This window comes from Leptodactylus fuscus, chromosome 3 (assembly GCF_031893055.1).
Source record: "Leptodactylus fuscus isolate aLepFus1 chromosome 3, aLepFus1.hap2, whole genome shotgun sequence".
In the NCBI taxonomy this organism is placed as follows: Eukaryota; Metazoa; Chordata; class Amphibia; order Anura; family Leptodactylidae; genus Leptodactylus; species Leptodactylus fuscus.
The window spans coordinates 152,931,340-152,957,993 of record NC_134267.1 but is presented as its reverse complement, the minus strand read 5'-3'; the positions used below and the strand labels follow the sequence as shown (position 1 = coordinate 152,957,993).

At 38.8% G+C, this 26,654-nt stretch overlaps 1 protein-coding gene across 1 annotated transcript in view; it reads left to right on the top strand.

Moving 5' to 3' along the window:
* Positions 1-26,654, top strand: part of LOC142197905 (putative cation-transporting ATPase 13A4) — a 74,410-nt gene that overhangs the window by 21,892 nt on the left and 25,864 nt on the right. The window contains exons 2-12 of the mRNA XM_075268583.1: positions 9,957-10,130; positions 11,521-11,667; positions 13,054-13,124; positions 19,922-20,002; positions 21,320-21,389; positions 22,256-22,390; positions 22,876-22,948; positions 24,612-24,743; positions 25,049-25,219; positions 25,423-25,580; positions 26,178-26,366. Of these exons, the coding sequence (XP_075124684.1) occupies positions 9,957-10,130; positions 11,521-11,667; positions 13,054-13,124; positions 19,922-20,002; positions 21,320-21,389; positions 22,256-22,390; positions 22,876-22,948; positions 24,612-24,743; positions 25,049-25,219; positions 25,423-25,580; positions 26,178-26,366 (1,401 nt within the window). The remainder of the gene's footprint in view (positions 1-9,956; positions 10,131-11,520; positions 11,668-13,053; positions 13,125-19,921; positions 20,003-21,319; positions 21,390-22,255; positions 22,391-22,875; positions 22,949-24,611; positions 24,744-25,048; positions 25,220-25,422; positions 25,581-26,177; positions 26,367-26,654) is intronic.

The window sequence follows — 26,654 nt, the reverse complement described above, 5'->3', positions numbered from 1 at the left end:
AGACAAGCTGATAAGCTCTTCCTTTGTGCAGTGCTATTTGAAAGTTAAACGCTGCCTTTATTTTAATTCTGGAGAAGGTGCAGACATTAGATTTAGAACATGTTGTCTTCATTGTCCAAATCCTCTATATAGGTAACGCGTTTTTCGGGCCGAGCTGTCTGGGAACGAGCTGGTGCAGCACTGACAACCTGGGTGAATATGGCAAGAGCCTGAGATGTAGGGTGAATGAATCCCCAAATTATTTGTGGAATTCCCAGTGAGACAATGGCACTGTATACCAGTATTAAAAATTGTGGGTGCACATAACCCCCATATATTCTTTGAATTCCCAGTCAGACAATGGCACTGTATACCAGTATTAAAAATTGTGGGTGCACATAACCCCCATATATTCTTTGAATTCCCAGTCAGACAATGGCACTGTATACCAGTAGTAAAAATTGTGGGTGCACATAACCCCCATATATTCTTTGAATTCCCAGTCAGACAATGGCACTGTATACCAGTATTAAAAATTGTGGGTGCACATAACCCCCATATATTCTTTGAATTCCCAGTCAGACAATGGCACTGTATACCAGTATTAAAAATTGTGGGTGCACGTAACCCCCATATATTCTTTGAATTCCCAGTCAGACAATGGCACTATATACCAGTATTAAAAATTGTGGGTGCACATAACCCCCATATATTCTTTGAATTCCCAGTCAGACAATGGCACTGTATACCAGTATTAAAAATTGTGGGTGCACATAACCCCCATATATTCTTTGAATTCCCAGTCAGACAATGGAACTGTATAGCAGTATTAAAAATTGTGGGTGCACGTAACCCCCATATATTCTTTGAATTCCCAGTCAGACAATGGCACTGTATACCAGTATTAAAAATTGTGGGTGCACATAACCCCCATATATTCTTTGAATTCCCAGTCAGACAATGGCACTGTATACCAGTAGTAAAAATTGTGGGTGCACATAACCCCCATATATTCTTTGAATTCCCAGTCAGACAATGGCACTGTATACCAGTATTAAAAATTGTGGGTGCACATAACCCCCATATATTCTTTGAATTCCCAGTCAGACAATGGCACTGTATAGCAGTATTAAAAATTGTGGGTGCACGTAACCCCCATATATTCTTTGAATTCCCAGTCAGACAATGGCACTATATACCAGTATTAAAAATTGTGGGTGCACATAACCCCCATATATTCTTTGAATTCCCAGTCAGACAATGGCACTGTATACCAGTATTAAAAATTGTGGGTGCACATAACCCCCATATATTCTTTGAATTCCCAGTGAGACAAAGGAACTGTATAGCAGTATTAAAAATTGTGGGTGCACGTAACCCCCATATATTCTTTGAATTCCCAGTCAAACAATGGCACTGTATACCAGTATTAAAAATTGTGGGTGCACATAACCCCCATATATTCTTTGAATTCCCAGTCAGACAATGGCACTGTATACCAGTATTAAAAATTGTGGGTGCACGTAACCCCCATATATTCTTTGAATTCCCAGTCAGACAATGGCACTGTATACCAGTATTAAAAATTGTGGGTGCACGTAACCCCCATATATTCTTTGAATTCCCAGTCAGACAATGGCACTATATACCAGTATTAAAAATTGTGGGTGCACATAACCCCCATATATTCTTTGAATTCCCAGTCAGACAATGGCACTGTATACCAGTATTAAAAATTGTGGGTGCACATAACCCCCATATATTCTTTGAATTCCCAGTGAGACAATGGAACTGTATAGCAGTAGCAAAAATTGTGGGTGCACGTCACCCCAATATATTCTTTGAATTCCCAGTTAGACAATGGCACTGTATACCAGTAGTAAAAATTGTGGGTGCACATAACCCCCATATATTCTTTGAATTCCCAGTCAGACAATGGCACTGTATACCAGTATTAAAAATTGTGGGTGCACATAACCCCCATATATTCTTTGAATTCCCAGTCAGACAATGGCACTGTATACCAGTATTAAAAATTGTGGGTGCACATAACCCCCATATATTCTTTGAATTCCCAGTGAGACAAAGGAACTGTATAGCAGTATTAAAAATTGTGGGTGCACGTAACCCCCATATATTCTTTGAATTCCCAGTCAGACAATGGCACTGTATACCAGTATTAAAAATTGTGGGTGCACATAACCCCCATATATTCTTTGAATTCCCAGTGAGACAAAGGAACTGTATAGCAGTATTAAAAATTGTGGGTGCACGTAACCCCCATATATTCTTTGAATTCCCAGTCAGACAATGGCACTGTATACCAGTATTAAAAATTGTGGGTGCACATAACCCCCATATATTCTTTGAATTCCCAGTCAGACAATGGCACTGTATAGCAGTATTAAAAATTGTGGGTGCACGTAACCCCCATATATTCTTTGAATTCCCAGTCAGACAATGGCACTATATACCAGTATTAAAAATTGTGGGTGCACATAACCCCCATATATTCTTTGAATTCCCAGTCAGACAATGGCACTGTATACCAGTATTAAAAATTGTGGGTGCACATAACCCCCATATATTCTTTGAATTCCCAGTGAGACAAAGGAACTGTATAGCAGTATTAAAAATTGTGGGTGCACGTAACCCCCATATATTCTTTGAATTCCCAGTCAAACAATGGCACTGTATACCAGTATTAAAAATTGTGGGTGCACATAACCCCCATATATTCTTTGAATTCCCAGTCAGACAATGGCACTGTATACCAGTATTAAAAATTGTGGGTGCACGTAACCCCCATATATTCTTTGAATTCCCAGTCAGACAATGGCACTGTATACCAGTATTAAAAATTGTGGGTGCACGTAACCCCCATATATTCTTTGAATTCCCAGTCAGACAATGGCACTATATACCAGTATTAAAAATTGTGGGTGCACATAACCCCCATATATTCTTTGAATTCCCAGTCAGACAATGGCACTGTATACCAGTATTAAAAATTGTGGGTGCACATAACCCCCATATATTCTTTGAATTCCCAGTGAGACAATGGAACTGTATAGCAGTAGCAAAAATTGTGGGTGCACGTCACCCCAATATATTCTTTGAATTCCCAGTTAGACAATGGCACTGTATACCAGTAGTAAAAATTGTGGGTGCACATAACCCCCATATATTCTTTGAATTCCCAGTCAGACAATGGCACTGTATACCAGTATTAAAAATTGTGGGTGCACATAACCCCCATATATTCTTTGAATTCCCAGTCAGACAATGGCACTGTATACCAGTATTAAAAATTGTGGGTGCACATAACCCCCATATATTCTTTGAATTCCCAGTGAGACAAAGGAACTGTATAGCAGTATTAAAAATTGTGGGTGCACGTAACCCCCATATATTCTTTGAATTCCCAGTCAGACAATGGCACTGTATACCAGTATTAAAAATTGTGGGTGCACATAACCCCCATATATTCTTTGAATTCCCAGTGAGACAAAGGAACTGTATAGCAGTATTAAAAATTGTGGGTGCACGTAACCCCCATATATTCTTTGAATTCCCAGTCAAACAATGGCACTGTATACCAGTATTAAAAATTGTGGGTGCACATAACCCCCATATATTCTTTGAATTCCCAGTCAGACAATGGCACTGTATACCAGTATTAAAAATTGTGGGTGCACGTAACCCCCATATATTCTTTGAATTCCCAGTCAGACAATGGCACTGTATACCAGTATTAAAAATTGTGGGTGCACGTAACCCCCATATATTCTTTGAATTCCCAGTCAGACAATGGCACTATATACCAGTATTAAAAATTGTGGGTGCACATAACCCCCATATATTCTTTGAATTCCCAGTCAGACAATGGCACTGTATACCAGTATTAAAAATTGTGGGTGCACATAACCCCCATATATTCTTTGAATTCCCAGTGAGACAATGGAACTGTATAGCAGTAGCAAAAATTGTGGGTGCACGTCACCCCAATATATTCTTTGAATTCCCAGTTAGACAATGGCACTGTATACCAGTAGTAAAAATTGTGGGTGCACATAACCCCCATATATTCTTTGAATTCCCAGTCAGACAATGGCACTGTATACCAGTATTAAAAATTGTGGGTGCACATAACCCCCATATATTCTTTGAATTCCCAGTCAGACAATGGCACTGTATACCAGTATTAAAAATTGTGGGTGCACATAACCCCCATATATTCTTTGAATTCCCAGTGAGACAAAGGAACTGTATAGCAGTATTAAAAATTGTGGGTGCACGTAACCCCCATATATTCTTTGAATTCCCAGTCAGACAATGGCACTGTATACCAGTATTAAAAATTGTGGGTGCACATAACCCCCATATATTCTTTGAATTCCCAGTGAGACAAAGGAACTGTATAGCAGTATTAAAAATTGTGGGTGCACGTAACCCCCATATATTCTTTGAATTCCCAGTCAGACAATGGCACTGTATACCAGTATTAAAAATTGTGGGTGCACGTAACCCCCATATATTCTTTGAATTCCCAGTCAGACAATGGAACTGTATAGCAGTAGCAAAAATTGTGGGTGCACGTCACCCCAATATATTCTTTGAATTCCCAGTCAGACAATGGCACTGTATACCAGTAGTAAAAATTGTGGGTGCACATAACCCCCATATATTCTTTGAATTCCCAGTGAGACAAAGGAACTGTATAGCAGTATTAAAAATTGTGGGTGCACGTAACCCCCATATATTCTTTGAATTCCCAGTCAGACAATGGCACTGTATACCAGTATTAAAAATTGTGGGTGCACATAACCCCCATATATTCTTTGAATTCCCAGTCAGACAATGGCACTATATACCAGTATTAAAAATTGTGGGTGCACATAACCCCCATATATTCTTTGAATTCCCAGTCAGACAATGGCACTGTATACCAGTATTAAAAATTGTGGGTGCACATAACCCCCATATATTCTTTGAATTCCCAGTGAGACAATGGAACTGTATAGCAGTAGCAAAAATTGTGGGTGCACGTCACCCCAATATATTCTTTGAATTCCCAGTCAGACAATGGCACTGTATACCAGTATTAAAAATTGTGGGTGCACATAACCCCCATATATTCTTTGAATTCCCAGTCAGACAATGGCACTGTATACCAGTATTAAAAATTGTGGGTGCACGTAACCCCCATATATTCTTTGAATTCCCAGTCAGACAATGGCACTATATACCAGTATTAAAAATTGTGGGTGCACATAACCCCCATATATTCTTTGAATTCCCAGTCAGACAATGGCACTGTATAGCAGTATTAAAAATTGTGGGTGCACATAACCCCCATATATTCTTTGAATTCCCAGTGAGACAATGGCACTGTATACCAGTAGCAAAAATTGTGGGTGTATATAGCCCCAATTCTATTGCTAGGGGACTTGCAGGGTATTTCTGAGGTGAAGGTGGGGGGGCACACCGTTGGAACGGGGATTTGGGGTGTATATATGGGGTATACGGGAATACACTGTCAGTGTGTTCCATTCAGGATCCTGGGAAAGCTGGGTTGCGGCGATTGAGCCCGTCAGTGCCACGTTACACTGACAAGCTTCTCCCTGGAATTGAAGTTATATGTAAGCCCAATATATTCTTTGAATTCCCAGTGAGACAATGGCACTATATGGCAGTAGCAAAAATAGTGGGTGTATATAGCCCCAATTCTATTGCTAGGGGACTTGCAGGGTATTTCTGGGGTGAAGGTGGGGGGGCACACCGTTGGAACGGGTATCGGGGGTATATATCGGGTATACGGGAATACACTGACAGTGTATTCCATTCAGGATCCTGGGAAAGCTGGGTTGCGGCGATTGAGCCCGTCAGTGCCACATTACACTGACAAGCTTCTCCCTGGAATTTAGCTCTTATAAGAGCTGTTGGTTGTCTTCTCCTTCCTATCCTAGCCTGTCCCTGCCTACCCAGAATCTAACCCCTAGCTAACTGGACGGAAACCTCCGTCCTCGGTGAATTGCAAGCTCAGAATGACGCGAAGCTGGGCGGCGCTGTTCTTTTAAATTAGAGGTCACATGTTTTCGGCAGCCAATGGGTTTTGCCTACTTTTTTCAACGTCACCGGTGTCGTAGTTCCTGTCCCACCTACCCTGCGCTGTTATTGGAGCAAAAAAGGCGCCAGGGAAGGTGGGAGGGGAATCGAGTAATGGCGCACTTTACCACGCGGTGTTCGATTCGATTCGAACATGCCGAACAGCCTAATATCCGATCGAACATGAGTTCGATAGAACACTGTTCGCTCATCTCTATTAATAACTAGAGATGAGCGAGTACTATTCGAAACTCCCGTTTCGAATAGCACACACCCATAGGAATGAATGGATGCAGCCGACACTGAGGGGGTTAAGCGGCCGGCCGCCGGCAAAGTTGGCGCGTTGGCCGCTTCCATTCATTCCTATGGGTGTGTGCTATTTGAAACGGCCGTTTTGAATAGTGCTCGCTCATCTTTATTAATAACCCTTTAATGACACATGCTCTCTGCTGGTACTCTGTATCTATTTCTATATTTTTTTGGCAATCCAAAGGAAATGGTTTTATTCTGCTTGCAACAGGAACAAAAATAACAAACCAGTCTAGCACACACACAGGTCAATACCTCACTTCTTGTACCCTGACTACCTTCTGAGGGCAAGAACTTTTACTGGGGTTTCTCAGCAATCTGCCTCACACTAAGCTTAAACTTGGAATCCAGCCCTCTTGGGACAGACCCCCTGTCTGTCTCCCACTAGTCCACAAACCACCTGCTCCCTGCAAGTCACCAGCAGCATGGTCTATGGAGTTGGGTCCCTGGTATGTTATGGTCAAAGTCAACCCTGTTTCTGAGTCACTCTCCAGCGCTCTCTAGGTTCACACTCTCAGGGACCATTGACACTGAGGAAAATGGTGAGGAATTTGGTGTGGAATTTTCCACGCTGAAAAAAAGCCTTCCATTGATTTCAATGGCTTCTGCTAGCTTTTTTTCCACTAGCGGAATTTGAAATCAATCAATCATTGAAATCATTGGGAGGCTTTTTTTTCAGCGTGGAAAATTCCACATCAAATACCTCACCATTTTCCTCAGTGTCAATGGACCCTTACAGTTACACATATATCTACACTCTTGGAAGGATCATTCTGTGCTGAGCATAAATGTTTATGGAGGAGCCAGGAGGGAGAGGTCTAATGAGTATCTGACTTATGTATGTGGATAGTTTAAACATATGAGAAAATCCCACACATTTCTAAAAATCAAACATATTTATTAATACAAAATAAAATTACATAGAAAAAATGAATTACATAAATGCATATAATGGAGAAAGAAGCATAAATACAATTTCACTAGGGTTGAGCCGATCTTGACTTTTCAGGATCGATTTTGAAATTCAATTTCCGATCATTTTTCATTCGAACCCGATCTCGATCCCAATTCCGATCCCAATGCAAGTCAATGGGATTTTTTTTTACTAATCGGAGATCGGATTTTAAAAACAATCCTATTCACTATACAGCATGGAATCTAACAATTGAACGCTTTGTTAGAATCCACGCTGTGTAGTGAATTTTTTTAATCACTAAGTAGGCAGAGGATTTTTTTTTTTAATCCTCTGGCTACTTATTCCCCCCTGGTGTCCACTTACCTGCAGAGATGACTGGTCCAGTGCCCGGTGTTCTCGTTCTTCTTCGCCTCGCTGCCCCCTGCCTCCCAGGTTAGGAGAGTGTGGGCAGGTTAGGAGACTGTGGGCGGGTACTGGAAGGGGGGATGTCATGTCTCCCCACCCTGTACCCGCCCACCCACACTCTCTTAAGCCACAAGCCCCGCCTTCTTCCTAGCTCTTTAAACACTAACCTGGAAGGCGGGGCCAGCAAGGCGAAGAAGAACGAGAACACCGGGCACCAGACCAGCCATCTCTGCAGGTAAGTAACTACTAGAGATGTTAGCTAGTCTCCCATTAGAATGAATGTACGCAGCCGGCGCGCAGGGGGTTAAGGCTGTGTGTCGGCTGCTTCCATTCATTCCTATGGAACCGCAGCGGAGCCTTCACACTGAGTATAGACTCCGCTTAGAATTGAAGTAAATATCAATGTAGCTAACCAATGAAATCCTCCACGCAGGTGGAGGTGTCTGTGTCTTGGAGGATTTCATTGGTTAGCTACCTTGATAATTATCTCAGTTCTGTTTATTATCACGTATATGTGGCCTCTTATTTATGATGTTGTTGCTAGAAATGCTATGCTATATACTAATCCTTATTGGAGGCTTGTAAACAATTAACTACTATTAGGAGACTCTTTTTACATTCACGCATATACAGGATTCATATCATATAGTTAGTGTTTATACCTGGGTCAGTGACCACGGCTTCATTGTGGGCATTGCTGATATCTAGATTTTATTTATGGTTCTTTCCCCATTATTTTTTATTTATGTGATTATTTTTTCTATGTAATTTTATTATGTATTAATAAATATGTTTGATTTTTATAAATGTGTGAGATTTTCTCATATGTTTAAACTATGATTTCTAATCCCATTCTATTTGAGGAGATTGGCCTCACTATATAGTCTATTATGCATATGGATAGATTAAATGGGTTGTACTGGATTAAAAAAAAATATAGCAGCTTTTTTCAAAAACAGCACCACACCTGTCCATAGGTTGTATGTCATATTCCATTTAAGTGAACAGGGTGGGGCTGCCATACCACACATAACCTGTGGTCAGGTGTGCCCCTGGATTTTGTAAGAAAGTAACTTAAATTCTAATCCTGTAAAATTACCTACATGTCATATAGAGATTAAGATCTGTGCTACTGGTAATAACATTAATTATTAACATTTATTTATCATTAAAAGATTGTACATTTTACCTTTCTAAGCCATTTCTTTAGAATACAAATCCACAGGTGACTAGCATGTTTACATCCATACCAGCACCACTAGATAGCTAAATCAGCACTTCATTGGAAGAAGCAGACATAAAGCACAATTATATCTCAGCTTCCTAGACCTACGGAGGTAGGGAGTGTTGCTTAACTGTATAAATATGTGTCGTTTAGCTTATTATAATTGAGGTTACATAAGGTAAGGAAGAATAAAGCCACCATTCTATTTCTTTATTTGTATTGGTCACAGAGCTTTATTGTGTTAATGTAATACCTGGAATAAGAGCTTAGCAGTCGGGAGTGTGTCCAATATCATTAGAATGCGTCAGAAGACATCCTCAGATGACCCTTCTAACACCTGTAAAGGGTTATAACTTATGATCGTTTATGTGGTTGTGTATACCCTGACAGATACCCTCATGCCCATGACAAATGAAGCTTTAGTTCTGGTCCAATGCCTATTTTCTCTTGCCCTACTAAACTATACCGCTTTACTACACACTTTTGTGATACGTCCTTCTTTGAACAGCTTCTCTTTATGAAAAGCAGGGCTTATATTATTAATGATTCCAGGGCAGTAGTAACTAATCTGGGCCTAGAACATGTTAGCGTGCATTACCATATGTAATGTTCCATAGCTACAACGTCATGATAACAGCTATAAAAATCCTGCAGGTAAATTGTATATAGCTATTGTAACAGAGCAGGTATCGTAGTGCATAGAGACTGTAAGCTGCATACTAAAGATGTCATACAGGCATCATGCACTACCAGTTCCAGTAACCGCTCTACAGGCCCTTTGCCAATGTAGATGAGTCCTTAGCCTGAGGCGTTATATTATCCTTATTATCCTGATGCAGCATTATATTGCTAAATACCATTTGCATTGGACTATTGAATATACAGTAAATGATGACAGCTCCAGTTAGTCTATAAACTATCATGATAAAGGATACAAACTGACATTACAGCTATTCACAAATCAGTTTTGGACAGTATGCCTTACCTTAAATTTTTTCTGTATTCTGTTAACAGGAAATCTTTGGTTATAGAATAAGTGTGCCTTGGATTGTCTTGTGTGTGATCGGCTACTGTCTATCGGGTGGTATTCTTCTGCTTCTCTTTTATTGGAAACCTGAATGGAGTGTCTGGGCAAACTGTGTCCCTTCATCTTTGAAGGAAGCAAATGTGGTTTTACTAAGAACAACGGTAAGTATTGATTCTGTCTTTCGTGTTTACATCCAAACAGCTCAAAAATATTTTGAGTACCGAGAAACAGTATTAGGTCCAGCTCACATCTGCATTTGGGTTTCTGTTCAGGGAGTCTGCTTGGGGACCCCCCAAACGAAAACCTACGTGCATAAAATAGTGGTTACCTAAAGAAACCTGTGGACCCCATAGATTATAATAGGATTCATGTGGTTTCTGCTCGGTGTCCATATAAAACATGCGGAGAGAAAAAGTCCTGCAAGTAGCACTTTTCTCTCCACAGGATTTGTGTGGAAACCAAGCAGAAACCACATGGACCCCATTATAGTCTATGGGGTCTGCGAGTTTACTTAGGTAATCATTTTTATATGCGTATAAGTTTTCAGTCGGGGGATCCCCACGCAGACTCTGTGAACGGAAATCCGAATGCAGATGTGAAGCACGCCTTAAATTCGCAGTTATGTTTTTAATACTGCATCAGATATCGAACAAATATTTGCAATCAATTGAACAGCTATAAGTATTTGCTAACAGTTGTTACTGTTAGATTCAAGCACAGACCATAAAAGCCTGAAGTTTTAGCCAGCATTTACAATATTTAAGATAAAACAAATTGTCAGGATATTTATTTTAGTAATTGGAGTTCTCCTGCGGATCTAAATACAATGAGCTGTTAGAAGCACACTATATTTGTTCAGAGATGCCTGGTAAAAGTAACGTCCTTCAGTTATGATGGGCTTTGTAAAAATTTTAAGTGATACTATTCTATTTTATGGGAATTGTCATCAGTACAATATATGGTATTACATTTCATAGGCACTGCTGATAGCAATGTTCTCATATAAAATATATAATTGAATGTTAGTTCACATCTGCCTTGGTATCCCATCCAGGGGAGTCCGCATGGGGACCCCCTGAACAGAATACCAAACACAATTGCAGGCATTTTGCAGTAAAAGCACCCAGATCCCCATAGACTATAATGGGGTCCGTGTGCTTGTCACCAGATCTCCACAAAATCTACTTTCCAATCCACATGATTCATGCGGGCAGCGCATGACAAGCACAAGGACCCCATTATAGTCTATGGGAACCATATCCTTTTACTGCACAGCACTTGCAATTGTGTTTGGTATTCCGTTCGGGAGGTCCCCATGTGGACTTCCCTGGAAGGAATACCAGCGCAGATGTGAACGAGGGGTTAGTTGTCAGATATTGATGTTTGATTGTTGAAGGGGGTTACTGTTGTAGCAATGTCAAAAAGATATATATATATATAATGAATGCATTATATAATTACTGGGTATGCTTTTTATTTTGGGTGTCACTGTATTTTGATATTAAAAATGAAAGACTAATTAGAATATTTTAATCTCCTATAATTTAATAGGATGAACGAAAAAAATACACGAGGAAAAAGGTGCGGTACATTATTCTGGACCAATATAAAGATTCACTTTTATGTGACGCACAATGCTCTGTCATGTCTGATACAAATTCCATAGTGAATAGAGCAATAAGGAGGCCAGATCTTAAAGTAAGTCATTAATCTATTTTGGAGTGAAACTAATGTTATGAAAAATTTTTTATTGTATGACAAATGGTGCAGATTTTGGCAAACAAGCACACTGGGCTCACTCCATAGTGCCTATCTAGTTTAGTGGGCTATTAACACACATCCACCTCTCTGGAAGGATTGAGAAATCCTGTTCTTGGGATTAATAGTGGTCCTAGTGGTTGTTCTCTCACTAGATATACACTTATGGCCAGGTATAGGGGGTGCAGTTGTATCAGTCAATACCCGGTCCTGGACCTTGATCGGCCCCAAAAGTCCTTCTGATTCATCAAATATATCTCCATTTTAAATGGCACAAGGCAGGTAAGGCCCCACTACAGATTTTGCATCGAGGTCCAGGTGTTTTCTCTATTTATGGTAGATTCTATTGAAAATGCCTATGTTGACAAAAAACTCAGTGACAGAATCAGTTAAAGTAGTGTAGTATAGTAAAGTATATGGACATCACAGGCACAAGTTTTGTACTTTGTACTAAGTATGAATGCAAAGATGTGAACTTTTTTGGAAATTATGTCAATCTCTTATTAAATTTTGTCAAAAATATCAATTTCTTAATCTGCGCAATTCATTGCTCTTTGAAAAAGGGAATAATTTCTGGACATTCCTTTATTATTAAGGAGTACATGTTAATGACTTGTTAGACACCTCTTTCCTTAATTATATATCCATCTTTTATCCATTTTGTTTCTTAGAATTGCAATCTGTTAATAGTAGTGCTAACAGACACCAAGTTTAACATACTACACAGAGCTAAGAATAAGCAAAGAGAATACAGTGAGACTTGTAAGTGAGAAACTTGGCATGAGACGGATATGCAACAGGAAGCTACACAGATGTCAATTACCCTGGCCTCATTGACTTGGCACAAACAATAGCCTGATGCAAGCCCATATTATTATTGTCAGGTTAACCAAGTGTAAATGAATAGGTACATTATACAGTAAATTCTAAGAAATCTGGAAGAGCTATGTGACAGGAGTGAGAGCTTGGGAAATTCTTTTGCCATTTACCCACACATCAGAAGTTCTTAAATTGGTTTTGATAATGAAACAATATATAAATAACCTGTAATGGTATTATGATCATCATTCTATAGTATTACTCTAAATGAAATAATAATAACAATAAAACACGTACCTGTACAGCATTTGTAAGGTTCTTTGAAGTCATCTAAAAAAAAAAGAAATGTAGTGATATGTGAAAATTATTAGGTTTATTTTTTTTACTTCTGTGCTATATAGTAAATTTTTATTTGATTCTCAATAGTTTATATACAACAAAATCAGTTTGATATAGTTCCTGTTTATTTTCTTCATCTTTATTTTTAAGACAAATCTTTTGTTACAGGTAAAGTTTATACGGGTACAGAAAATTCGATATGTCTGGGATAACTCTAAAAATAAATATGAGAAAATTGGGTATGTGAATAGATACTAGTATAAGTGTAAGATATAGAATAGTGGAGTACAGTGTGAAGATCATTGGTATATTAATAAGAGTACTATAATGTAATAATGTTTTCATCCTTTGACATCATGTACACTCAGTACATACATTTTGGGAATATAAGAATAACAGAATTTTTAGCCACATCACAGTCCTTGCCATGTCTTGTAATAAATAGTATACTCATTGATTAGCTTTACCTTCTGTGATGTTATCACTGTAGTCACTAACTTTACATTTTAGTGATGTGTTATTTATTCCATAAATTCTGCACTTCCTAAGCAAGCAAATATATTTGTATAAGATATATATATATATATATATATATATATATATATATATATATATATATTTATATATATATATATATATATATATATATATATATATATACACATACTAGCATTATATGCACTTATTTCCTATTTTTAAACTATATATATATATATATATATATATATATATATATATATATGTATATATATCCTATTAATATTATAAATGTGAAAGTTTGTGGGTTTGTGGGTTTGTGTGTTTGGATGTTTGCATGTTCGGATGTTTGTTCCTCAATCACGGAAAAACCGCTTGACCGATTCGGCTGAAATTTTCCACAAACATAGTTAACACACCCGATTAAACAATAGGCCACTTTTCGTCACAATAGCGCACATACGTTTGTGCCAGGACCCCCACAAAACCCAAACTCACACCACCATCTCTGCAATCTCACACACTTTGGACCATAGCAAGCCACAAAATTCCTATTGCCCTCTGCAGCCTCGCCCCTAACCCCACACAATCTCATATACATAGACTTTACCACTTTGCCCTTCACCTTAACGATACTCCAGGAGGCTCTCTTTAATGCTCCGGAGCAGCCATGTTTGCCGACCCCCACCGCTCTGACAATCCGCGACACCCCCCACCCATGTCAATACCCCTAGGCAGTCTAAAAAATGCAAAAAAATTATTTTTTAAAAAGTAAAAAAAAATATAAAAAAAAAAATAAAAAGGATTAAAAATTCAAATCACCCCCTTTTCCCTAGAACACATATAAAAGTACTTAAAAACTGTGAAACACATACATGTTAGGTATCCCCGCGTCCAAAATCGCCCGCTCTACAAAGCTATACAAATATTTTTCCTGTTCGGTAAACGCTGTAGTGGGAAAAATGGTCAAAAGTGCCAAACCGCCATTTTTTCACTGTTTTGATTCTGATAAAAAATTGAATAAAAAGTGATCAAAGCAATAACATTTCCCGAAAATGGTAGAACTACAAAGTACACCCGGTCACGCAAAAAAAGACGCCCTATACATCCCCGTACACGCACGTATAAAAAAGTTACGGCTGTCGGAATATGGCGACTTTTCAAAAAAAAAATTTTAAACACAGTTTTGGATTTTTTTTTAAGGGGTCAAAATGTAAATAAAACCATATAAATTTGGTATCCCCGGAATCGTAACGAAACACAGAATACAGGGGACATGTCATTTTGGTTGCACAGTGAACGCCGTAAAACCAAAGCCCGTAAGAAAGTCGCAGAAATGCATTTTTTCTTCAAATCCACCCCATTCTGAATTTTTTCCCTGCTTCCCAGTACATTATATAGAATAAATAATGGTGGCATCAGGAAGAAAAATTTGTCCCAGGAAAAATTAAGACCTCATATGGCTCTGAGAGCGGAGAAATAAAAAAGTTATGGGGTTTAGAAGGAGGGGAGTCAAAAACGAAAATCAAAAAATGCCATTGGCGGGAAAGGGTTAACTTCAAATACTTCTGTCCCAAAGTCACTATGTAAAGTTTCTCACAACACCGTGTATATAGCAGCTCTAATACAAATTAACTTCAACACAAAAGTCTCACGTATTCTCTGAATTACAGAAACAACAAGATACAAAGTTACATTTCATATCCCATCCCTTATACACAATACGAAAACCTTACCCATGCCTGTATATACCCACTGCTACAATCACCGCAGACGAAGTCGCGGGTACCAGCTAGTATATATATATACAGTCCTATGAAAAAGTTTGGGCACCCCTATTAATCTTAATCATTTTTAGTTCTAAATATTTTGGTATTTGCAACAGCTATTTCAGTTTGATATATCTAATAACTGATGGACACAGTAATATATCAGGATTGAAATGAGGTTTATTGTACTAACAGAAAATGCGCAATATGTATTAAACCAAAATTTGACTGGTGCAAAAGTATGGGCACCTCAACAGAAAAATGACATTAATATTTAGTAGATCCTCCTTTTGCAAAGATAACAGCCTCTAGTCGCTTCCTGTAGCTTTTAATCAGTTCCTGGATCCTGGATAAAGGTATTTTGGACAAACAATTCAAGTTCAGTTAAGTTAGATGGTCGCCGAGCATGGACAGCCCGCTTCAAATCATCCCACAGATGTTCAATGATATTCAGGTCTGGGGACTGGGATGGCCATTCCAGAACATTGTAATTGTTCCTCTGCATGAATGCCTGAGGATTTGGAGCAGTGTTTTGGATCATTGTCTTGCTGAAATATCCATCCCCGGCGTAACTTCAACTTCGTCACTGATTCTTGAACATTATTCTCAAGAATCTGCTGATACTGAGTGGAATCCATGCGACCCTCAATTTTAACAAGATTCCCGGTGCCGGCATTGGCCACACAGCCCCAAAGCATGATGGAACCTCCACCAAATTTTACAGTGGGTAGCATGTGTTTTTCTTGGAATGCTGTTTCTTTTTGGACGCCATGCATAACGCCTTTTTTTATAACCAAACAACTCAATCTTTGTTTCCAAAATGAAGCTGCCTTGTCCAAATGTGCTTTTTCATACCTCAGGCAACTCTATTTGTGGCGTACGTGCAGAAACGGCTTCTTTCTCATCACTCTCCCTGACAGCTTCTCCTTGTGCAAAGTGCGCTGTATAGTTGACCGATGCACAGTGACACCATCTGCAGCAAGATGATGCTGCAGCTCTTTGGAGGTGGTCTGTGGATTGTCCTTGACTGTTCTCACCATTCTTCTTCTCTGCCTTTCTGATATTTTTCTTGGCCTGCCACTTCTGGGCTTAACAAGAACTGTCCCTGTGGTCTTCCATTTCCTTACTATGTTCCCACAGTGGAAACTGACAGGTTAAATCTCTGAGACAACGTTTTGTATCCTTCCCTTGAACAACTATGTTGAACAATCTTTGTTTTCAGATCATTTGAGAGCGGGCTGTCCATGTTCGGCGACCATCAAACTTAACTGAACTTGAATTGTTTTGTAGAAAGAAATGGTCCAAAATACCTTCATCCAGGATCCAGGAACTGATTAAAAGCTACAGGAAGCGACTAGAGGCTGTTATCTTTGCAAAAGGAGGATGTACTAAATATTAATGTCACTTTTCTGTTGAGGTGCCCATATTTTTGCACCGGTCAAATTTTGGTTTAATGCATATTGCGCATTTTCTGTTAGTACAATAAACCTCATTTCAATCCTGAAATATTACTGTGTCCATCAGTTATTAGATATATCAAACTGAAATGGCTGCTGCAAATACCAAAATATTTAGAACTAAAAATTATTAAGATTAATAGGGGTGCCCAAACTTTTTCATAGGATTGTATATATATATATATATATATATATATATATATATATATATATCTATACATATATATATATATATATATATATATATATATACTAGAGGGAGGACCCGGCTTCGCACGGGTATATTACATTTTATGTTTGTGTAGTGGCCCCATAAGAATTGTCCAATTTTGCACTTGTGTATTTTGTATGTTGTTTGTGTGTATGTCCATAAGTATCTCATTTTGAATGTCAGTGAAAAACCTGTGATCAGTTGTTATGGATACCTGGAGTAAAGCTGTATCTAATCCTTCCCCGTGTAGTACTGTGTTTAGATGCAAGTATCCAATCCTTGTTGGTGTGGTACTTTGTGCAGATGTACATATATAATCCTCCCCGTGTGGTATTGTGTGAAGAGGCGTGTATCTAATCCTCCAGTAAGTGAAACTGTGTGCAGACGCGCGTATCTAATGACTCTGGCGTGTGGTACTGTGTGCAGATGCGCGTATCTAATACTCTGGCGTGTGGTACTGTGTGCAGATGCGCGTATCTAATCCTCCCCATATGGAACTGGGTGCTGAGACGCATATCTAATTCTCTGGCATGTGGTACTGTGTGCAGAGGCCTGTATCTAATCCTCCAAAGTGTGGTACTGTGTTCAGATGCACGTATCTAATCCTCACCTGTGTGGTATTGTGTGAAGAGGCGCGTATCTAATCCTACGGCATGTGGAACTGTGTGTAGACACGCGTATCTTATCCTACAGCATGTGGTACTGTATGCAGATGTGTGTATCTAATCCTATGCTGTGTACAACTGTGTGAAGATGCATGTATTTATTCCTCTGGCGTGTGGATATGTAAGCAGACGCACATATCTAAACCTACGGCATGTGCTACTGTGTGCAGACCTGCTTATCTAATCCTCTGGTGTGTGGAAATGTGTGCAGATGCATGTATCCAATCCCCAGGCGTATGGTACTGTGTGCAGAGGCGCATATCTAATCCTCCGGCGTGTGAAACTGTGTGCAGACGCACGTATCTAATACTACGGCATGTGGTACAGTGTGCAGACGTGCATTTCTAATCCTCCGGCGTATGGAACTGTGTGCAGATGTGCATACCCAATCCTCTGGCATGTGGTACTGTGTGCAGATGCGCATATCTAATCCTTTCCTGTGTGATAATGTTTGTAGAAACGCGTATCTAATCCTCTGGCGGTGGTACTATGTGAAGACATGCGTATCTAATCCTCCAGCGTGTTGAACTGTGTGCAGATGTGCATATCTAATCCTCCCCGTGTGGTACTTAGAGCAGACACACATATCTAATCCTTCAGTGTGTGTAACTGTGTGCAGACCTAACCCTTGGTCGTGTGGTACTGTGTGCAGATGCACATATCTAATCCTCCCCTGTGTGGTATTGTGTGAAGAGGCGCGTATCTAATCCTACGGCATGTGGAACTGTGTGTAGACGTGGGTATCTAATCCTACGGCATGTGGTACTGTGTGCAGATGCGCGTATCTAATCCTACGGAATTTAGTACTGTGTGCAGATGCGCTTATCTAATCCTCTGGCGTGTGGTACTGTGTGCAGACGCGCGTATTTAATCCTCCCCTGTGTGGTATTGTGTGAAGAGGCACGTATCTAATCCTACGTCGTGTGGAACTGTGTATAGACGCACGTATCTAATCCTACAGCATGTGGTACAGTGTGCAGACACACGTATCTGATCCTACGGCATGTGGTACTGTGTGTAGACGCGCGTATCTAATCCTATGGCATGTGGTACTGTGTGCAGACACGTGTATCTAATCCTATGGCATGTACAACTGTGTGAAGACACATGTATCTAATCATCCCCTGTGTGGTATTGTGTGAAGAGGCACGTATCTAATCCTACGGCGTGTGGAACTGTGTGTAGACGCGCATATCCAATCCCCCAGCTTGTGGTACTGTGTGCAGATGCGCATATCTAATCCTATGGCATGTGGTACTGTGTGTAGACGCGCGTATCTAATCCTCCCCCGTGTGGAACTGTGTGCAGACGCGCGTATCTAATCCTCCCCCGTGTGATACTGTGTGCTGAGACGCGTATCTAATTCTCTGGCTTGTGGTACTGTGTGCAGAGGCATGTATCTAATCCTCCAAAGTGTGGTACTGTGTGCACACACACGTATCTAATCCTTCCCTGTGTGGTATTGTGTGAAGAGGCGCGTATCTAATCCTTCGGCGTGTGGAACTGTGTAGACGCGTGTATCTAATCCTACTGCATGTGGTACTGTGTGCAGACGCGTGTATCTAATCCTATGGCATGTACAACTGTGCAGACAGGTGTATCTAATCCTCTGGAGTGTGGAACTGTATGTAGATGCGTGTATTTAATCCTACAGCATGTGGTACTCTGTGCAGACGTGTGTATCTAATCCTATGGCGTGTACAAATGTGTGCAGACGCGCGTATCTAATCCTCTGGAGTGTGGAACTGTGTGTAGACGCCTGTATCTAATCCTTCGGCATGTGGAACCGTGTGAAGATGCACGTATCAAATCCTTCAGTGTGTGGAACTGTCTGCAGAAGCGCATATTTAATCCTCTGGTGTGTGGGATTGTGTGCAGACCCGTGTATCTAATCCTCTGGCGTGTGATACTGTGTGCTGATCTGTGTATCTAATCCTCTGATGCGTGTATCTCAGTTTGGATATCAGTGTTGTATTGTGCATGTGGAGTGACCATGTGTATTGCAGTTGGAATATGAGTGAAAGTCTTGCAGGTTTGTATTGGCTAAGGGGGGGGGCACTGTGTTTGGAATGCTTATCTCAGCAATGGTACGTCCGAGCGAGTTGGAGTCTCCTCTTAAACCTTCCCGGATATCTGAAGTATCTCTGTACCAAATTTGGTGAAGATCGGTCCAGTCGTTTGGTTCGCATTAGAGAACAGACAGACGGACAGACGGACAGACGGACAGACGGACAGACGGACAGACGGACAGACGGACAGACGGACAGACGGACAGACGGACAGACGGACAGACGGACGGACAGACGGACAGACAGACAGAAATTCATTTTTATAATATAGAGATATATAGTTTAAGTGTAAGAAACATATGCATAGTATCTATCTATCTATCTATCTATCTATCTATCTATCTATCTATCTATCTATTTAACTATTATCTTGTTTTTGCAATTCCAGAACTTTAGAAGATGAACACTCTTGTCATAGCATACATGCAAAGTATGGATCTGGTCTGAAAAAAGAAGAACAAGAAATCAGGTAAAAGGGCTGTAAAAGGTTTAACAAAGAGCAATTTATTTGGTTATATAAAAATTACTCTTCCTTAACAATATATTACTGTCTTTTGATTACAAAGTGATCATTCTTGAAAACTTTATTTGAAGACTATATTTTGAAGATATACTTATTCCTCCTCCACCATTTAGAAATATATAGTCTAGTTGAATACATTTTTTAAAGAATGATCTTGTGAGTTAACATAAGTTTTTGAAACTACTGAGTAGTTTTCTTCCAAAATACTAGAGAAAGTACCTGATGTTGCCAAGGTATAAAATGTCAGGGAGATCACCTTGAAACTGTCACCCCGAAAATTGAAGCTGAGGTAGTCAGTGTGCCAGACAATAATTGTAAGGTTGTCGATCCCTACATGAAAGTCATAACACAAACCATAAGATACGTATGAGTTATACTTACATTTCATTGTGATCCCTATCCCTAACTTTCTTTGCAAAGACGATGTATCTGTAGTCAATATGAGGGGACTTTTAGCTGAACTGAAGCCTTGGAATGTTATGCAGTAAGCCTGTGTCTTGAGGGGGCACAGGATACAATTAATGTGTGAGAAAATCTCAGTTATGTTGACCCAAACACTGATAGCATTGTAAATATATCTGTCATTCTGTGACAGATTACAGCAGTGATGGCGAACCTTTTAGAGACTGAGTGCCCAAACTACAACCCAAAACCCAATCATTTATCACAAAGTGTCAATAAAGCAATTTAACCTTAATACTGTGCGGATCCACAATTGTGGACAATGACAGACCCACAAAATACAGTCATGTGAATGGGGCTTTACAGAACTTCAATGATACAAAACAACTTTGTACTGAAAGGTAGAAGTTTGCACTTGGTACTTTTGAACAATTAATGTTCACTATTTACATCACACAGATCTATTTTATATTAACTGTGCAATGTAATTAAGGCCTGTAATAAAATCACATGTCTGCTTTAAAACAGATACTTTGTGACATAAATAGAGAAGTGCCCCCCACATAGTACAATATGCCCCTCAGTGGCCTCCAAACAGTACAATATCCAACACAGGGGCACCAACACAGTACAATCTGCTCCACAGTGGTTCCAACACAGTACAATCTGCAACACAGAGGCCTCCACACAGTACAGTCTGCTCCATAGTGATCCACACACAGTACAATCTGCTGCAAAGGGTATCCAGCCAACTACTACCAGATGACAATTGCATTTTGCTTATTTTTTATCACAGCTTTGTAGGCTGAGCAGAACTGATGTGATAAGCTAAACTATATTCTTAATTTTTAACTCTTCTAGGAGAATTGTATGTGGACACAACACTATAGAAGTTGAAGTGGCTCCCCTCTGGAAATTATTCATTAATAAAGTATGTATATGACAATTGTGCATTACTGCATTTTAACCCATTAAGGGCGCAGAATAGTTTGTACATGAATGCTTGGCGAATTTTTTCATATTTTCCATCTTCTCATCTTCTCCTTACAAAATGTAACTTTTTTTTATTGTTCTATCAACACAACTTAGCTTATTTTTTGCATGACAAGTTGTACTTTCATTTGACACCATTTTGGGGTACATATGATGATTAATTGGCTTTTATTAACATTTTTTTCTTGGTCCATTTGAAAAAAAAAACAATTCTACAGTTATTTTTGGTTGTTTTTTTATTAGGTGTATTATGTTTTACCAGTTTTGCTTAATAAAATATATATATATTTTTTTTTTGTAAATGAACGATTTTCCTGGGGTCACTGTGTTCTGACATCTATAGCTTCTTTTTACTGTTTAGTTGCTGGAAATGTGTCAGGATTCTTTACTTTGATTCCTTTTTATTGCTATTTTTTTGGGAAGTAAGATGGTTAAAATACAATAATTTATGCACTGTAGTATATGTTTTTTATGGCATTCAATGTACAGGATAAAAAATACTATTTTTGGATAGTGGGCACCTATACGCACATGATACGTAACATGCTTGTTTACTTTATTTTGCTTACATTATATGTGTTTTAAATTAAAAGATTTTTCCTAATTTATTTATTTTGTAACTTAATTTTGATCTGCTGAGCACCAGTGCAATGTACTGCAATATGTGTAATAGGGAAAGTCAATCAGAGCCATTGGCGGGCAGGATTGATCTTGCCCCTGAACTATCAGGATGCCATGATTGCTAATAAATGAGTATTTTCCAACATTGGTGGCTAATTATGTTATTATTTCTGTTGCAAACAGGTATTGAATCTATTCTATATATACCAGTTCTTTACTGTGGTCCTGTGGCTGGCAGAAGGGTACTTGGGCTATGCCATTGCTATCCTCCTCTTATGCATTTGTACGATTACCTTATCTCTCATGGAACTAAGACAGGTATTGTTTATTTACTAAGAAGAAAAGAGAAACCATAAAATTGCTAATATAAAGTATATATTGAAGGGTAGTCTTGGATTTTTGCAATCAGGAAAACGTGGGCTTCATGACCAACGTTGTTTCTTACAAAGGAAACTTCAGAATGTGACCAAGGGAATCTTCAGACTGTACATTTTTACCATGCTTAGTTAGTCCTATCACCTGAGAATAATATGAGCAAGAACAACATGTGAATTTGTTCTTCTTGAGCTATTGGGTTCCTTCCAAACTCCAAGTCATGATAAATTACCTGGAATTCTATGTCACCATTTTAAGTTGTGAGTTTCATTGGGGACAGGAACTGAAGTAAGTTATGACAATCTCTATGCAGAAATTAGGTATATTTTTACACTATGTAACATAAAACTAATAATAAATGCCCCCTATTATAATATACAGTGCTTGTGGTTGAACATGACTTTTATTTTCTCTGTTTTGTTTAATAGCAATCTTCAAAGCTTCACAATTTGGTCAAAGCTCATAACAACATGAAGGTGGATGTCTCTCGGAGAAATGAAGGTAGGATTACTTCGTAATTTTTTACTATATTCTATAAGTGTATATTAGCGGTGACATTATAAACTTTTTGTTTGTAAGTACAAATTAGATAAGCAAACATGTGGCAGAAGGATCTCACTGATAGGTGCATCACCCATGTAGGAGAATTTCATACAAGAATACAAGGTCCTGTTATGATGTGTCTCTGATTTTACAGAAATAAGGATCATGTATAGGGCATGCACCATTTTGCACATTACACAGTTTTATATTTTTACAGTATACTGTGATCACATTATGTTATTAATTTTGATGGATCAGAATGATTTTACAGGAGGAGCTGCCAGTTCTACGATCATATCTGTTTAGAAAATAATTGCTTTCCATATTGTAATTGTGGAGCCTGTTTCCTGATAACTGTGTTTACTTATTCCTATTAACATGTAAGAATAAATTGACAATAAATTGACAACAGGGTGTTAGCAGTTAAGGGAGTTTCTGAAACTCTACACTAAGTGGGGAGTTTGGTAGACTATGCAGCGACATACCCAGGGTTGGACTAAGTTTCTTGGAGTCACCAGATAAAATGATTCTAGGACCCATCCTCCAATAAAGAAATAGACTATAGTACCCTTCAAATTTGAGTGTTTTCTGCAGAAACATTATTTTTTTAGACCCTGAGGATCGTCTTGTACTCTGGTGGGCCAGTCTGACACTGAACACACTACAATGACAAAGTGAATGGTAACACGCAGTAGAACCAGAAGAAAAGATGGATGTATTTACTAAAACAAGATCCGATAGTGAATATAGAGTGCACATTCACAAGCGTTTGACAATGGCCCTTCTCCATTAACCTACTATTTGAAATTTCTGGTACCTGGAGCTCAAGTTCAATCCGCTTATCATACACTTTTCATTAACATGAACTTTGCATTCAATGCATTGAGCTTTATATTAGACTCATAGAATTTTAAAAATACTATCTATAAATTTAAGGTTTAATTCAATTTAGAAAGTAGGCTTAGCATAGAGCAGGTCTCTGTAAACTGAATGATAGCTGCAGTGAGGACTTTCCAATAGTGTGTGCTGTATGCCTGCTGCCAGAATGGAAATTTCTGGGGCTACTGGGTGGGTGAAGAATCACTCATCTGTACCATTTACTTTTGAGCAAAGTGGTTTTAAACATAGTAACACAATAGATAACTATTATACATAATATTAATAATTTTCATTTTCTGGAATGTATCCCTGTGGAATACCAAGCCTAAAATAATTTACATTTAATTTACATTTACGATATAATTAGTCCATGTGAATGTGACTGGCTCAGCAGTTTGGGCACAGCCTTGTCACATGCACATGCACAGAGTAGCATTGTGACATATGCTAAGCTGGCTATTGGGCTGCAGCAAGTTTAGAGTCTTTTTGCTATATTGTTTGTGGAGTCCTATGATTGAACATAAAGATAGATAATCAATATTACACTCAATGTAGTCTTTTCATATAACTTGGTTTACGTTTTAGCTTACTTTTGTGTTGTGTAATGTTTAGGCTACAAATTTACGTAAGAATAGGAAAAAGAGAAGAAAATCTTGAATTATGAATAACATGGACTTCTGTTTGTTGTTAATGGTACAAGGTTATAAGAACAAAATTAATGTGAATTCTCCATTTATTGCAGATTGCAGTGAAACCGAGTGTCAACAGCTAGTTCCAGGGGACATAATTGTTTTATCAGGCAAAAATTTTTTCATGTCATGTGATGCCATTTTGATCAATGGAACTTGTATTGTCAATGAAGGAATGTTAACAGGTAGGTAAAAGCATTGACTGTTAGGCTGGGTCCATATCTGCACACCCAGGTCAAATCCATCAGAAATTGCTGCAAGCCCTAATTTTTCAACAGGCTATGTCAATTGAAAAGAATGGATATTGGACAGACACTCTGTGGACCGCATTAAACTGAATGGGCTCCCTCAGGCTCTGTTTGCAGACCATTTTTCCATTCCTCTGGTCCTCCGGCAGATCAATAGAAGGGACTTCCTAGTGGAGAAGCCTTAGCAAGTACAGATTAGATATCTTACAAGCTCCTGTAATAATATATATATTTACCACCAGGTGAATGTATCCCTGTGACAAAAACACATTTACCACATGCAGATGACACAATGCCATGGAAACAGTACAGTGGAGAGGATTATAAGCGCCATGTCTTATTCTGTGGTACTGAAGTGATAAGGACAGAGTCCACTGCACAAGGCCCAGCCAGAGCTGTAGTCTTAAGGACTGGTGAGTTATAACTACAAATAAATTGCATTCTTCCACGGTTTTCCTGTACATAGCTAGATCCGAATTAGCAGTGCAGGCTCTTTGTATATTGGTTCGAAAAATGTAAATGGATCACTCTAGAGAAATGAAATACAATATCATGATTAATCCTGCATTTATTCTGCTTTGTCCATCAATTTACTATTTTTTTTATTTTTTTTTAGGCTTTAATACAACGAAAGGGGATATGGTGCGGTCCATATTGTATCCAAAACCCTTAAACTTTAAGCTGCACAGAGACGTTAAATGGTTTTTCATATTTTTAGGATTTCTAGCCGTTGTTGGCATTGTGTACTCAGTGATCATATTTGTACAGAGAAAGGTACATTTAATTTTCATTGTTTATATGAAATTGTAATAGTAATCACAAAATGATTGTTTGATCCGGTAGTCGCCATATCTGGTTACTGTAGGTCTGCCAGTCAAGTAAATGGGACCTGAGTTGCAGTAACCAGACATGAAGTGGCGTAACTAAAGTCTTGTAGGTCCTAGCGCAATCTTTTGTCTGGGGCCCCCTACTTCATCCCTACAGCGAATTCTTGATAGTCATGGTTACTGGTGTTAAGGAGTTTAATCAACCTTAGTGTGGTTAGGGTAATCTGTGGGTCTCCTTGGCTTATGGGCCAGATGGAAGCTGCAATCTCAGTACTGATGTTAGTGCTTATGGGTACCCCAAGGCTCCTGGGCCACAGTGTGACCGCCTTCTCCTAAATAAAATGACAACTTGATCAGTTACTAAGGACAACTGCTCCACTGATCAATCCTTCCTACATGTATAAAAACAATTCAGTTGTTACCCAATTTCTTTAGTTTCTTTTTAATCTTATTGATGCAAATTAATTATAAATCATTAATTACAAAGCCTCATTCTACTACTATATAGAATTATGATTTTTTTTCTATATCTTTTTTCTTATAGGTTTCTGCTTGGAGAATTATTGTGGAGGCCCTTGTGCTCTTGACATCTGCAATTTGTCCAATTATACCTGCTGCCTTAACAGTAGGGATTCTGTACGCACAAAGCAGATTGAAGAAAAAGACTATATTTTGTATTAGTCCAGACAGAATCAACATGTGTGGCCAGCTCAACCTCTTCTGTTTTGACAAAGTAAATATATTCACATTATTAATTATTTATTTTTTTAAGCCATGATTATGTTTACAATGTTTTATTATTCTTGTATATGGCCTGGTTCACATCTGCGTTCAGTATTCCATTTGGGGAATCTGCTTGGAGACCCCCCCCCCAATGGAATACCGAATGCATTAAAAAGCGGTTCTTAAGAAGCCACATGGACCCCATAAACTATAATGGGCTCTGTGTGTTTTCCATGCGATGTGCACATGAATCATGCAGAGAAAAAAGTGGTGCTTGCAGTTATAGTCTATGGAATCT